General features: G+C 41.3%; 1 protein-coding gene across 2 annotated transcripts in view; it reads right to left on the minus strand.

The window, feature by feature from the left end:
* Positions 1–16,789, minus strand: part of LOC140483905 (MAP kinase-activated protein kinase 3-like) — a 101,166-nt gene that overhangs the window by 37,765 nt on the left and 46,612 nt on the right. Inside the window, exon 1 of one of the 2 annotated variants that reach the window (XM_072582710.1) lies at positions 9,457–9,717. The exons of the other annotated variant lie outside the window; for it this stretch is intronic. Coding sequence (XP_072438811.1) covers positions 9,457–9,474 — 18 coding nt within the window. The 5' untranslated portion in view covers positions 9,475–9,717. Of the gene's footprint in view, positions 1–9,456; positions 9,718–16,789 lie in introns of those variants that run through there. 2 annotated transcript variants of the gene reach the window in all.

Raw genomic sequence — 16,789 nt, forward strand, 5'->3', positions numbered from 1 at the left:
CTTCTTCATTTTACCAATGACTGCAAGCCCTTCTAGCCATCGCAGTCTTGAATTTTCCAAAAACCAAACTAAAACTCTCCTCAAAATCTAAATGATACCACTACTTCACATGTGCCCACCATTTGCAGTTCAGACCAACAGTGAAGGCTTCTGGGTCTGCATCCATTCCAAGCATTTATTTCTTTCCATGCCACAGAATCCTACGAATGAACAATCACCTGGTTCCTTAGCATGCTAGACAGTGGCAACAGGTACTTTATTTACTATTCACTCCTGTCAAATTGTTTAGAGTTAGCTTACCATCTTTGCTTATCTATTGCCATTGATTTCCTGACCAACTTTAGACACATCTTTTCATTCAGGGGGTGGTGAGGACACTGAATTCACTGCTTGTAAAGGTGTAGATTCCTCATTCCATTTAAAACATACTGAACAAGTGTTGCAAGCTACAGAGACACAGTACTAAGAGCAGAAATGTGAGAGTTGATTCTTCATCCAGCACAGACACAATGGCTGAATGGTCATTTCCTATGCCCTAACCTTTCAATGCTCCCGTAGATGGGGTACCATTTCATTTTGAATGCGGAGCTCACTGGTAAGGAGCAGTTTACTTAAAACCATTTCCTGTGGGTTTTCTGACATAATAGTTGGAATTTAAAAACAATTCCAACTAATCATCACTTCTAATGTGAAGTTTCAGTTTCTCTCACAGATACAATGCAGACCAAAAATTTAATTGATACTTTTCTCACAACATGACATCACATATTTAAACTTGACTTTAATGGGGTCTTTGGGTGACACGGTGACTCTGTGGTTAGCACTGCTGCCTCACAGCACCAGGACTCTGGCTCGATTCCAGCTTCAGGTGACTGTGTGGAGTTTGCAATTTTCCCCATGTCTGCGTGGGTTTCATCTAGATTCTCCAGGTTCCTCCAAAAATGAGCAGGTTAGTTGGATTGTCATACTAAATTGCCCATAGTGTCTAGTGATGTACAGGCTAGGTGGATTAGCCATGAAAAATTCCGGGTTACAGAGATGGGGTGGGATACTCGGAGGGTCAGTGTGGACTTGATGGGCTGAATGACCTGCTTCCACAGTCAGGATTTTATGATTTCTATGATGTGACAGCATTTAATGACTATGGTCCTATTAGGTTTTACCACTCTGATTTATATTCCTGAGTTACTCATTGGATGAAGCAACTCAGTTATTGATGACTACATTTCAATGCTTTTTTTTAGAATCTTCATCCATTGAAAACACTTAGCAACCATACAGACAGCAAATAAAGGAACAAATAAAACAAAAGAATCATTTTGTGGTATTTTGAAGAAAGATCTTAGGATAATGATTGAGCCCTGTAACATCCACATCTGGTCGAAACACGGAAGCATTTGATCACCTGACACTTCACCACCGCAAGCTGATTGTTTTGGTACAGCTACAGGAACTTACAACACTTTCTAACCTTAAGTAGCCATTTCAAAATCTACTTGGTATTTAGGTCAGGAAATTTCTAAATACTTCCTAACAAACCCCAAAATCTTGATGGGTAGTGGCTTAGCTTGGAAATGTAGCATTCATCATGCAACTCAGCCACACAGGCCTGAAAGATCCCAGGTTGGAGCCTCAGTCTGTATCAGTTTAGCTGGGTTAGAGCTTCAGCACTACATAATGTGCCTGGGTCCCTGTCCTGACCTCTACCTGGTGACCTGATCTATTGGCTGGCAGTCCTCTTGATTACAGTAGCTCAATTACATATCTAAGTCTTTCTCAAATAAAACTTTTTGCCTCCATCACTCATTCAGGCAAAGGGTTCCAAACCCACAATGCCCTCTGGATGAATAAATTTACTCTACTCTCCTTTAATCCTTCCAATAATTTTGAATCTATAGCCATGGTTACTGACTTGTCAGTTAGCAGAATTCGATTCTTCCTATCTAAACTATCCAGGCCCCTCAATATGTTATACATTCAATATCCCTATTGATATCTTGCATCTCTGTTCCAAAGAAAACACATCCAGCCTAACTAATCCATGATCACAGTGATTATTCTCCATTCTTAATAGACAGGCAGGAGGCTAGAAGAACACAAGTCAGGCAGCATCAGCAGGTAGAGAAGTCAACATTGCAGGCGTAACCTTTCTTTAGGACTGGGGGTGGGTTTGGTGGAGCTGCAGATAAAGGGGGACAGGGTGATGAAGCGGGGATAGGTGAAGACAGGTAGAGAGTCCTGTGCTGGAAGGCTGAGGAGGTCACGGTGTTGAGGCAGAGAGAAGGGGACTCACTCAGTCCCTTTGAGGGAGACAGATGTGCTCCATTCTTGGCAATCTTTCTGTACCCTCTCCAGTGAAATTACATCTAAGCTGTAAGGCAAGGACTAGAACTCTATGCAATTTTCTAACTAGTTATTCAACATATTTCTGTGGTGGCTGACTCTTAGTTGAGATACTAATATCCAACCATGACCCGAAACAGTGAGTAAAGGCTTATGATGAGCATCAGGTCTATGAAATTGGGTAGAGAACAGGACCAACTAATACTTTTTACAGTTCTGTCATAACCTCACTACTCTACCAACTAAGAAAAAGTATTCCTTCTTGATCATCCTGTCCAGCAACCTCCGGGGTCTCTAGATACTGGCCTGAAATTTTATACTGATGGAAAGCCTTTCTATTTTCATAAAAATGGCACTAGAGGCACGAATCCATGTTCCAACTCTAAATTCAACCCAGGCCATTCATGTGGGATAGGGTAGGGTGGGGTGAGGTGGAGGGGGAGAAAAGAGTAACAGGTTGAAATGTGCACACTTGCAAGAGCAGCTGCACACATTAAATTGTGGCTGCCTTAAGTCATACCTAACTTGTTAGCAGGATGTCCAAGATATCTGTAATTTAGACCTGGTAGCAGATCTAAATCAATTGGAAATATAGGGTACTCTTTTGGAAAAACAGCATTTTAGGAGCATTCCTGATGGGCTTATGCCCGAAATGCTGATTCGCTTGCTCCTTGGATGCTGCCTGACCTGCTGTGCTTTTCTAGCGCCACACTTTTCAATCTGATCTCCATCATCTGCAGTCCTCACTTTCTCCTACTCTTATGAAAAGATAGGTACTTTTTTGGATTTTTTTTATTTTTAAGGGATTTAGATTCCCTTCAGCGTGGAAACAGGCCCTCTGGCCCAACAAGTCCACATTGAAGGGTATTCCACACAATACCCACTCCCCATTACTCTACATTTACCTCTGACCAAGCACCTAATCTTCATGTCCCTGAACACTATGGCCATGCTAAATGGCCCAATTCACCTGACCTGCACGTTTTTGGATTGTGGGAGGAAACTGGAGCACCTAGAGGAAACCCACACAGACACAAGGAGAATGTGAAAACTCCACACAGACAGTTGCCCGAGGCTGGAATCAAACTTGGGTCTCTGGCGCTGTAAGGCAGCAATGCTAACCACTGAGCCACCGTGTCGCCCAAGTTTCTGGAACATCTTTGGGAGGGGTCAGGTACAGTTTGGGATTGTTAAAAGTAGACATGAATGTGCATAAACTCATTGGAATTGTCAAGGTCATTAAAGTTATGAAGTCATTTCAATCTCACACTTTAATTATTTCTTCAAATATTTGTCTACTGTGTTAAACCAATGCTTACTGTTCCACTCTGTATGTTGATGTATGCTAATCATATCAATCTATCATTATGAAGTTACTGTTGCAGACAACTGCAAATATGTATTCGAGTGAAGGACATTTCCCTAACCCCCAAGTGATGCACGTGCCTGCAGACACTTGAAGCTGCCCAATAAGTCAAACTTTGGCTCGAAATATGAACAAAGCTTGAAGTATTCACCTAGATTACAGCTTCTGGAACTTTCAGTGAGCCATTCATATATCTTCAGTCCAAGCTTTCAGAACTAATGTCATAACCTATAATTATCAGTGGGTGCCTGTCAATTCATTTTGATTGGCAGCTCCAGGTGCCCAGAGGATAATTGAATTGGGACTATTAATACAAATGTTTGTTCTTATCAGGGTTTAAAGTATTTGAAGGAAGTTAGATACTACAATTTATTTTATAAATTAGTATTTTTTTTTAAAAGAAAGACATACTCAATTCATCAAAAAAATGCTTAAAAACTTCACTTAATCTTAGCGCGCATCTGTCTGTCCATGGTGCGTATTGGGTGGGTTGACATGGAAGATAAATGAAAAACATAGTGACTAATGGGTATAGTTGGGCATGAGTTGATAGTAATTTGGCAGAGGGCTTACAGTAAAGGACTGTAGGGCTTACATTCTTTAGCATGGAAGGTATATAGGAAGCTCTGGAGCTAGTAAGGGGCATAAATTGACATGGAGAGTTGAGAAACAATGAGGAATAAATGGATGGAGCATGTGGTGGGGCGCGAGGGCTCTTTTCTGTTTTCTTCTTTATTCAAGAGCTAAAACACTGAAACAGCTTTTGCACCGCCCACTTCCACAGTTTTCAAGGTCATAAGATACAATCTGCTTAGAACACAACAATGCTCCCAATCCCAGAACAAAAATCCAATTTTCTGGAGGACCTTTACTTGGTCCAGTATGTGGCGTTGAGAATTGGTCCAGCTGTGTACTCCTGATCTAGAAGCTGAAGGTCTGGCCCCCTCATTTCGATTACACTTGTCAGAATCCTCTACTATTCATTATGTAATCCCAGGTTTTGGTTATTATCTGTGGAAGAGAAACCAAGAGTCTTGCACAAACCTCAGTGAAAAATCTGCTGTATGACAGAGTCACAAAGCACAGAAACAGATCTTTCGGTCCAAACAGTCCATGTCCTGTCACTACTGAAGAGAAGTGCAGTTAGCTCACATGCTAAGTTGATCAAAAATCTTCAAACACAACTATTGAGCAATTGAAAGCTTGAACCTCAGTATGATTCACACAAACGGCATTAAAACTAACACTGCCCCAGGCCAAATTCATTATCTCTGACAGGAATCAGCTAAAGGATGATTAAATAAAAACTGTAAGGGGATGTGGTCTCTATGATTTCTTCCTTACTCAGTGACAAAAAAAAAGTATAACTGACACTGAGAACTGTTTGTTTCCCTTGCTCAACACCTTTCACAACCGTTTGTTCTGAAAAGGACAAGCAAGTTCTCACTCGTTTGCTTGTCCTTTCAATCCCCAGGTTCCATAATATAACTTACTTTTCTCCTCCAGTTATGACAACAAAATGCCTTAATGTAGAACAGTCTCCCAAGGAACTTTACAAAAGGTGTTAGGAAATTAAAACATATTTTTCTCTCTCTCTACAGATGGCGCCAGACTTGCTGAGCATTTTCTATTTTTGTATTGGATTGCCAACACCCACAGTATTTTGCTTTATTTGAGAGATAACAAGGGTCTGGTCAAACAGGTGCATTATAAAGGAGGGACACGGATATGACTTTGACAGGGGCGGATGGACAATTATAAAAGAGACCAGAGTCAGAAGAATGGAAAGTAGACAGGAAAGTAATCAATTGCATTTGAGAAATGAGTGGGAAGAGATTTAAACACAGGGAAGAAAATTTCAATCTTAAGGCTTTGGGAGTAGTTACTTGTCAATATCGAGTAAACAAATGTGATGGGCAAGCTGGAGTGTAGGATAAGTCACAGGCAGAGTCATGAGCAGAGGCTAATGAAAGGCTGAGAAGAGGAGACTGGGGAGGAGCAGATTGGAACAATTTACTGTCAGCTGTAGTTCAGCTGGGAGCACTTTTGCCTCTGACCTGCAAGGCTGTGGGTTGAAGTTCCAACCTGGGCTCGAGTACAGTAAAGAAGCACAAACAGAAAGTTACACTGTTGGAGGTGCTATCTTTTGGACAAGAAATTAAACCATCTGCCTTCCCTAAGTGGATGAAAAATATATCCATAATACTATTTTGATGACAACCAAGGGTATTCTTCCTGGTGTCCTGCCAATATTTACTGCTTAATCGACATTACGAAAGAAGCTTAGCTTGTAATTGTCACACTGCTATTTGTTGGATCTTGCCATGCACAAAACGAGTGCACGTGTCTCCTGGATTACAACAGGGGCTTCACTTCAAAACTATTTAATTGTCAATAAAGCATTTTGAAACCACTGACAGTTGGGAAAATCTTTATATATGAATGTAAGATGTTTCTTTTATTTATTTCTTCCTGCATCCAACATTAACAGAGCACTGTGTTTGTAACAACTCAGCAAGTACCAGCCTAAAGCAATCAAGTAGGGCAATTGCAACAATACCATATGGTATAATCAATTCCAAAATCTCAATCAATTTTCACACTATTCTGACTGGGGTCACACTGGTGAGGTACTTTCTTTCAGCTGCACAAAGTTTTCCTTTCTCTCTTGGTTACTTACTGTACTGAAAGAGAAGGATATGGTTAATGTCATTGAACCTAGGAATCTATTACATATGATAAAGATTACCAAGCATAATAGTGCGCCAGCTTCAGGTTATTTTTGATCATGTTGTGGCAGACAGCTTTTTTAAAAAAAATTGTTCACAGGAGATGAATGACATTGACAAGGTTACTTTATTGCTCAGGCCTATTTCTCCAAAGGTCATGGCAATCAGCCTTTTCCTTGAACTACTGTACACCCTGAGCTGAAGATCCTCCCACAGTATTAGGTTAGCATTTCCAGGGTACAGTCCAAGCAGCGACAATGGACAGGCAATACAGATTCAAGTCTGGATGAGTGTTCAAATTGGAAGAAAATCTGGCAGTGATGGCATTCTCATGACACTCTTGCTCTCACGTTTTCTTGGTGGATGTAAAGATTTGTTCTTTCTTGAACTGAAAGTTATGTTTTGCAAACGAATGCAGTAATTGGCATTAAAAGTCCCATAAACACAATATGAAGATAATGCTGGAAGAGCATTCTACCCCCTCCTTATATTAAAATATGTAATACAAAATCCAACACACCCCCTGTAATGGGTTAACCCTGAACTCAACGGTTTTGAACCAATATTGCAGTATGGTGCCTCAGTGGCTAGCAATGCTGCCTCACAGCGCCAGTGACGTGGGTTTGATTCCATCTTTGGGCAACTGTCTGTGTGGAGTTTGCATTTTCTCCTAGTGTCTGCACGGGTTTCTTCCAGGTGCTCCGGTTTCCTAGTACCATAGTCCGAGGGTTGGGACTGAGAAAAGGTGGGGGGAGGGGAAATGAGAAAGCTGGAGAAATCTGCATTCATCCCTTGTGGTTGGAGAGTTCCTAGGCAGAAGATGAGGCGCTCTTCCTCCAGGCGTCGTGTTGCTATGGTCTGGCGATGGAGACGGCCAAGGACCTGCATGTCCTTGGCGGAGTGGGAGCGGGAGTTAAAGCGTTCAGCCATGGGGCAGTTGGGTTGGTTGGTGCAGATGTCCCAGAGGTGTTCTCTGAAATGTTCCGCAAGTAGGCGGCCTGTCTCCCCAATGTATTAGGAGGCCACATCGGGTGCAGCGGATGCAGTAAATGATGTGGGCGCCCACAGCTACCCCCTCACTTCCCTCCAAGGCCCCAAGGGATCCTTCCATATCTGTCAGAAATTCACCTGCTCCTCCACACACATCATTTACTGTATCCACTGCACCTGATGTGGCCTCCTATACATTGGGGAGACAGGCCGCCTCCTTGCAGTACGTTTCAGAGAACACCTCTGGGAGACCCGCACCAACCAACCCAACCACCCGTGGCTGAACATTTTAACTCCTCCTCTCACTCTGCCAAGGACATGCAGGTCCTTAATCTCCTCCATCGCCAGACCATAGCAACACGACTCCTGAAGGAAGAGCACCTCATTTTCTACCTAGGAATCTTCCAACCACAAGGGATGAATGCAGATTTCTCCAGCTTTCTCATTTCCCCTCCCCCCACCTTATCTCAGTCCCAGCACTGCCATCTTGACCTGCAATCTTCTTCCCGACCTCTCCGCCCCCACCCCTTCTTCGGCCTATCACCCTCACCTTAACCTGCTTCCACCTATTGTATTCTCAACGCCCCTCCCCCAAGTCCCTCCTCCCTACCTTTTATCTCAGCCCGCTTGGCACACCCTCCTCATTCCTGAAGTAGGGCTTATGCCTGAAACTTCGATTCTCCTGCTCCTTTGATGCTGCCTGACCTGTTGCGCTTTTACATTATCACAGCAGGATACCCAGCCCCTGGCATCCTCTTGTGCTCATAAAATATATAGAATTGATCTGGTTAGGTTTCAAGTCAATTGTAACCTATAGGTGATGGGGAATTCAGTGATAGCAATGTCATTGAAGGAGAGATGGTTAGATTCTGTCCTGCTGAAAATGGCCAATGCTTGGACAATTGTGTGATCAACTATGAGCTGTGTTGCCCATTTATCTAGAGGCAAGTTGACTTTGGAAATGGATTTGTACTGAGTGTAAACTCCTCACTGGAATCCAGTTCTTGGACTGATTCTGATCCCAGAAGTAGAATTGTCTTTTTCCATTTTGGCTGGAGGGGTGCCCGTGTGGTAGAAGTTTCATGGAGATATGGTACAAGATAAAGGGCACTACCTTAAAGCGTGTGCAGTAGCAGATAGAACTGGGTATACATGAGAATCTAAGTTACTATTGATGTAAAGACAGGCGAAAGGAATAGTTATTAAAATATGCAATTGGAGATCTAATTAATAGGGCCTAGAGTACTCTGAATTTATCTTGGACACTATGCTCTACAGTTCTGGCACCTGGCTTTAGGAAAAATCTGAATGCATTTGGAGAGAACGTAAGAAAGGTTTCCAAGAATGGTTGATAAACTTCAGTCCCAAAAGATAAATTGGAGAATCGGACTGCTGTACTTTGAGAGAAGCCGCTGAAGAGGACATTTGATTATGTTTTCAAAATTACAAGGTTTGTACAGAGATGATTTTGGAGAAATCCTTCCCTAGAAAATGAATGACAGGATTCTAAGGCAAAGATAAAAAAAGGTAATTTGCAAAAGTAGCAATGTGATGAGAAAGAGAAGTCTTTTTCATACAATGAGTAATTTCCTGTCTGGAAAGCACTGCCTGAAAGTGTGGTGGCTCAATGAGGCATACACAAGGGCATTAGATGATTATTTAAATTGAAACAATAGTCAGGGTCATGAGATAAAGACCAGAGAATGGCACGGATTCATAATACTCATTCAGAAATCCAGTGTAGACACAGCGAGATAAATGCTTTCCTTCTGTACCATAACAATTCTGTCATTCTGCAAAAATCAAGATTTTCCTTGACAACTTCCCATTGTTCTAGAGAGACTTTAAGGATGGAATCAAGAGGAAAAAAAACAAAAGTCTTCTAAAAAGAGATGTTTTTACAAGAGGTATAGTTATCATTACAATTTCTGAATCAAATTTATTTTATATTCAACATGTTCACTTGTCTATTATTCTAACTGTTGGTGCTATATTCATAGCACTGTTTGAATTAAGTTCTTGACTCACCCTTTGCATTTGAACCATTTTCAATTCTTCACATTCTTATTGTATATGCTTTTAAAACCTGTAATTGTGCAATGTGAAACTGCCCAATGTCCACAAGCCACAAATTTATCTCTTCCTTTTCTCTTTGGCAAAATTCATTCCTCTTAACCTCCACCTTCCATTATCGAGTTATCTCACTCTGCTAGACATTCTTTGCAGAATTTATGATTTGTTGACTTTCACATGTTAGCCTTTTTTTTCCTCTAGTTGCAGGAGTTTGATGACACACAAACTAACAGCCACAGAGAGAGAGACACACACACATGCATTGTCTCCATGTTCCTTTGTCAGAGCTAGATGTGACCTTCCCAGCACAGTTCCCTAATCATTTCAACAGAAGTACTGTCACATGAAGCCTGGTTCAGCTGCTTGCGTAGCTTGGAGCTGATTACATTGCATTAATCTCAAGGGGATCAGATAGCACATTAATCAGATCTCTATTACCCTGAGCAGACTGTGGAGGCAGGGATATAAAAACCTTCAGTAAGCATACTACACAAGCAGCAGATCCTTCCTATTAGTACCCTGTCTTATAAAATACAAATCAGGCTTTGACACCAGATACAATCAAACCATTAGAATAGGATGGAACAGTGATCTCATCAATTTATTCTTCAAGATAGTGGAAGACGACAATGGAATCTGTAAAATTGTGTGCACAAATTGTAGGCCATAGAACTGTGCTTTGTGAGGTGCATGAGTGCATGACTGTTTAATTTAAAACAGTCATTTTACCTTAATCTGGCGATGGGTAACCCACACAATTAGGTGCAATGTAGGCTTTAGACCCAATTATACTCTTCACTACCTTCAAGAGGCGGGAGTCATTTGGCTGGGAGCTGGGGAGAAGGGGTGATGGTTGGAAGTAAAACTAGTATTTGCCCCAGTCTGGTCAGTTTCAGCCAGACAGAATATGGGCAGGTATGGACAAAGTAGAGGCCTCTGTGTGGTGCAACCACGTCCAACTCCAACAAAAGAATATTTCTCTCAATGTCATTGCTTTGTGGAATTCTTTCCCTCCAAAAACAGTGGCTATCAAGTCACAATCTATTCAAGGCTGAGTTAGATTTCTGATAGACAAGGGAGTTGAGGGTTATGAGGTGCAGACAGGCAATTGGAGTTAAGACCACAAGTAGATCAGATATGATCTTATTGAACTGGCCCAGCAAATCGCTGTGCCAATGGCCTATTCCTGCTCCTACGCACTTTGCAGTGACATTTCCAGTGTGCAGTTAGTGGTGGCTTTGTATTTCAACTCTTGCCCTTAGAAACTAGATGGAACCTGTTCTAGAACATTTCTAATCAAACTGTTCAGATATGTTAGTATGCACCTCTGGAATCGGTGAGACCTGAAGCTGGCCTTCTTGCTCAGAAATAGGGACAACCACTGTATCACAAGAACCCCTTTTTAAAAAAATATCAATCTACTGGATATGAATTGGCACTAAATCGCAACTGATGCAGTTATTTCTTGGTCAACCTGTTGCAACATGCTATGACATACCTCCATGACAGGTGCAAGTTAAATCCAGATCTTCTGGCCTAGAGACAGGGATATAATGACCTCACACAGGACCTTCACAGCAAATAGACATTCCTGCCAGCAGATTGTGTTGGATTTTGAGCCGGAGTCCAGAGGTGAAAACGATAGTGAGGCAACACTATCCCAATGCTGATTCCTAAAACTTTGCTGAGCTTCTGTTTCCCTAATTCAGTGATGACATGGACCCATGATATGGATCTCAGAACAGTAATAATGCCAACACTGATGGAAGTATAATTACCAACAATGCACTGTGTCCCTGTGTGGTTGGCTTGATCTGTCATAACTTCAGCCAGGGGATTGGTAGAGGCTCTGACAAAAATCATTTCAATGGCCATCCTCAATAGCTTACACAGGTCTTCTAGAGGGGTTCCACTGATATCCCACTAGACAGCCCCAAAGAAAAATGCCACATGACTATCTGAATCAGGAAGCACAGTGAGAGATCTGTACCTGAAAGAAGACCAGTCAGCAGTAAAAATGAACATTTATAAAGAAATGAAATAAATTGAAAATGAATTGATGGATTTTACAAAAGAAAGTTTAAAAACATCTTGCGTGAAATGGTTTAACAGCTCATTCAATTCTGAGCATTGTAAATGGATTTGTGAAAAGGGAATCATGTTTGACAAACCTTTATAAAATCATGAGGTGCACGGATGGAGTAAATGGACAAGATCTTTTCTCTGGGGTGGGGAGAGGAGAAAGATTTAAAACGGACCTAAGGGGGCAACTTTTTCACGCAGCAGGCGGTGCATGTATGGAATGAGCTGCCAAAGGAAGTGGTAGAGGCTGGTACAATTGCCACACTTAAAAGGCATTTGGATGGGTATATGGACAGGAAGGTTTTAGAGGGTTATGGGCCAAGTGCTGGCAAATGGGACTAAATTTGTTTTGGATATCTGTTCGGCGTGGATGAGTTGGGTAGAAGGGTCTGTTTCTGTGCTATACATCCCTAGGTCTCTATTGGAATTCTTCAAAGATATAACAAGGATAGTTGATAAGGGAGGCCTAGGGGGTGTGAATTATTTCGACTTTCAGAAGATTTTAAGGTAAGATCCCATTTAAGAGATTAGCAAGTAAAACTAAAGTGCATGGGATTGAGACAGTGTACTGACATGCATAGAAAATTGGTTGGCAGACAGGAAACAAAGGATAGGAAGAAATTGGTCTTTTTCCCTATGTGGCAGGCAATGATTAGTGGAGCACAGCAGTGATCAGTGTTTGGACAGCAGCTATTCACAGTTTGCAAACAAAGCCAGGTGGGAGGATGAACTGTGAGGAGGAAGGAAAGAAACCTCAGTGTGATTTGGACAAGTTGAACGTGTGGACAAAAGTTTGGATAATGTGGAATAATGGAGTTAATCTACTTTGGTAGCAAATACAGAAGAGCAGATTAATTACCTGAATAGCTATTGGGAATAGGAGGTGCAATAAGACCTGGGTGTCTTTGTACACTCATGTAGAAGGTAAGCATGCAGGTGCAACAACTGAAAGTGGCAAATGGTATGTTGGCCTTCATGGAGAGAAGGTTTTAGAACAGAAGTAGGAATGGCTAGTTGAAATTATACTGGGCTATGGAGGCAGTGCAATTAAGGTATACCAGTGTATGAAGAGAGACTAAATCAGTTTGGACTAAATTCACTAGAGTTTAGAAGAATGAAGGGAAGCTTCTCATTAAACAGGATGAGTTAGGTTTAATGCAGGAAAGACAATCCCAATTCATTGAGGAGTTCAGAACTAGGGGGTTGCTATCTAAGGCTATGGGGTAGGCCAAGGGGGATGGTGACTAGAGGTCAGGGATAGCATAAAAGCAAAAGAGAAAGCATATAAAGCAAAGGACCATGGGAAATCAGAGGATTGGGAAGCTTATAAAGACCAGAGGGCAACAAAAAAAGAAATGAGGAAGAAGATTAAATATGAGAGTAAGCTAGCCAGTAATATAAAAGGAAGACCAAGTTTCCTTTAGATATATAAAAGGCAAAAGAGGATGTTGGGCTGTTGGAAAATGTGCTGGGGAGATAGTAATGGGGAACAAGGAAATGGCTGAGGAACTGAATGATTACTTTGTGTCAGTCTTCACAGTAGAAAACACAAGTAGTATCCCAAAAATTCAAGTCAGCTGAATATGGTGGCCATCACCAAGGAGAAGGTGCTACAAAAACTGAATAGCCTGAAGGTGGATAAATCATCTGGATCAGATGGACTACATCCCAGAGTTCTAAGGGAGATAGCTGAGGAGATAGTGTAGTCATTAGTGGCGATCTTTTAGGAATCACTAAAATTGGAGAGAATCCCAGATGACTAAGGAGAGCTAACAGATGTTAGCTACCTGGACTTCAAAACGGTCTTTGACAAGGTACCATACAGGAGGCTACAAAGCAAAATAAAGGCCCATGGTGCTAGAGGCAAGGAGCTAGCATGGGTAGAACATTGGCTGTTTGGCAAAAAGCAGAGAATGGGGATAAAAGATCCTTCTCAGGTTGGCAGCTGGTGAGAAGTAGTGTTCCACCAGGGTCAGTGTTGGGACCACACCTTTTCACTTTATACATTAATGATCTAGATGAAGGAACTGAGGGCATTCTGGCTAAGTTTGCAGATGATACAAAGATAGGTAGAGAGACTAGTAGCATTGAGGCAGTGGGAAGGCTGCAGAAGGATCTGGACAGGTTCAGGGAGTGGGCAAAGAAGTAGCAGATGGAGTACAACATAGGAAAGTGTAGGTCATGCACGTTGGTAGCAAGAATAGAGGCATGGATCATTTTCTAAATGGGGAGAGAATTCAGAAGTCTGAAGTGCAAAAAGAGACTTAGGAGTTCTAGTCCAGATACTCTCAAGGTAAACTTGCAGGTTGAGGAAGTAGTTAGGAAGGTAAATGCAATGTTGGCATTTATTTTGAGAGGACTTGAATATAAAAGCAGGGATGTACTACTGAGGCTCTATAAGGCTCTGGTCAGACCACATTTGGGGTATTGTGTGCAGTGTTGGGACTCATATCTCAGGAAGGATGTACCGGCCCTGGAACGTGTTCAGAAGAGGTTCACGAGAATGGTCCCAGGAATGAAAAACATATAACAAACATTTGAGGACTCTGGGTTTATTACTCAATGGAGTTTATAAGGATTGGAGGGGTGTATCTAATTGAAAAACAGAATACTGAATGGCCTGGACAGACTAGATGTTATGAAGATGTTTCCATTGGTAGAAGAGACTCGGACCCGAAGATATTGCCTGAAAGCAAAAGGAAGACCTTTTAGAATGGAGGTAACGAGCAACTTCTTCAGCCAGAGTGGGGAATCTATGGAATTCATTGCCAAAGAAGGATGTGGAAGCCAGGTCATTGAGTATATTTAAGAGTGAGTTAGATACATTTTTGAATACCGAGGAGATCAAGGGTTACCTGGAGAAAGTGGGAGAATGGAGTTGAGAAACTTATCATTTATGATTGAATGGTGGACAGACTCAATGGTCTAATGGCTTGATTTTTGCTTCTTTTTCTTATGGTCTTATTTAGGACCGAGATGAGAAACGTTTTCATCCAGAGAGAGTAGTAAGCCTGTGGAATTCTCTACCACAGAACATGATTGAGATCACAGCACTGAAGGTTTCAAGAGGAGATTGATAAATGCTTTAGGACTAAGAGGGATCAAAGGCTACAGGGTTAAAGCAGGAACAGCATACTGAGTTTTACGATCAGCCATGATTGTATTGAGCAGGGTTGAAGGGCTGAATGCCCTGCCCCGATTTTCTACATTTCTAAAATTCCACACATTTTTCGTGCTCTGTATCAAGGTAGCTGGTTTCAGTCAAAGAATTGTGACAGGACTCCACAAAGAGTCTCAGATCTAAAATTTAGCCTATTCCCGATGCTTAATGCTCAACATATGCAATTGGTTCCAGTGATCTAATGTTCGCATCAAACAAACTCAGATCAGGTCAAATCCAGAGTAAAACTCCTGCTAGACTATGGTTCCTTATGCCAGAAGAACATCAATTTTTACAATGGAATGGCATTTTTCATTTTCCACAACCATCAAATTTCCTGGATAGGAGGGTCAGTTTACTGTCATTTTATGCAGTTGGTGGAGTCTAATTACCCCATGAAAAGGCACAGTTTTAGAAAAAAAAAGACTTTTTATCTGATTCATTTGTGATGAATTTGAAGGATGGCAGTCAATGAAAAAAAAAAATGTTGTTCCCTATGCAAGAATTCACAGTACAATGGAAAGGGAACAGAGAATCCTTGCGGTTTGCAGAGACAGGTCTGCAGGAAATCCTTAAGCACACTATTCCTGCTGATGATAGTGTTTCTGTAACAGGTCAACTAAACCCTCACTGAGAAACTCAAGCACTATCTTGAAGAACAAAACTAATTAGGTTTACCAGTCCTACCCATTTGTTTCCAAATTACTGGAGAACCATTTACCAAATCGGTCTTCCTGCCACTCCTAAAAGTCTCAGGGGTCTCCGACCCTTTTCCAAAAATGGAGAACAGAATCATAGTTTTTAAAATCAAGAAAGGAAATTCTGGGAAATTGTAACTAGAAATGGGGAAACAAACCCTTATTTGGAAAGTTCTGCATCTTGTAGGATTGCACGGTTCTTTGAATTGAACAAGCACACAGGATTGAGTTTTATAAACTGCAGCAGTAATCCAGCTCTGGCATTTGCTGGAGCTGTCTATGCTTCAAGAATTGCATTATTTACAACATCTTCCAGTTTCAGTTTTAGCCAAATCTGTGTACAATCAATCCAACTGACTTATAATGTACCTTAATGCCACAATATGTTTTAATGGTAGTTGATGCTTCATCGCAAACATTCACTGACCCAACAGTAACTATTTTTATTCATATAGCGCCTTTAATGTAATAAAGCAACACAAAGTGCTTCGTAAAACAAAGTACAATACAGGGCCACATAAGGACATGCACAGTACGTGACTGAACAAAATACCTCTTTGACCAAGTTAAGAATTATCTTAAGAAAAAAAACATGTGATAGAGAGGCAAACAGATGTAGGGAGGGAAATCCAGTGCATCGGAGGGCAAATTAAAATAAAACATTGCAAGATGATCCCACAAACTGCAGCAGTGAACACACCAATTTGCATTTATAAGCTGCACCGCAATTCAGAAGCTCATCTCAAATATATATCTTTCTAGAAGTAGTTATCTTCCTATTTGAGACAAACTACCTTTCACTCAAATCAAAGAAAAAATAATGCAGGAACTTGAAATTTGAAATTAAAACAACTGGGACTGCTAGAGAAAGTCAGTGGGTTTGTCAGTATCTGAGAGGAGAGAAACAGAGTTAACATGATTCTTTTTAAAATCCAGTATGATCCTTCTATGAAATCCAAACCCACAAAAAAAAAACCATATTGGACTCAAAACTTCTGTTTTTCACTCTCTCCACATCCTGCCACACCTGCTGAGTTACATTCTATATTCATTCATGGGTTGTGAGCGTTCCTAGCTAGGTTAGGATTTATTACCCATCCCCAATTGCTCACAGAACAGTTAAGAGTCAATTACATTATTATGAGTCTGGAGTCACATTAGGCCAGATCAGAAAAAGATGGCAGTTTCCTTCCCTAAAAAGGACATTAGTGAATCAGATGGGTTTTTCCAACAAATGGCAATCGTCGACAATCATTAAATTCTTAATTCCAGAGTTTTTAAAAAAAAAAATGAGTTCAAAATCCACCATCTGCCACTCTGGAATTTGAAGAACATGCCCTGGGTCTCT

This window comes from Chiloscyllium punctatum, chromosome 12 (assembly GCF_047496795.1).
Source record: "Chiloscyllium punctatum isolate Juve2018m chromosome 12, sChiPun1.3, whole genome shotgun sequence".
Taxonomy (NCBI): Eukaryota; Metazoa; Chordata; class Chondrichthyes; order Orectolobiformes; family Hemiscylliidae; genus Chiloscyllium; species Chiloscyllium punctatum.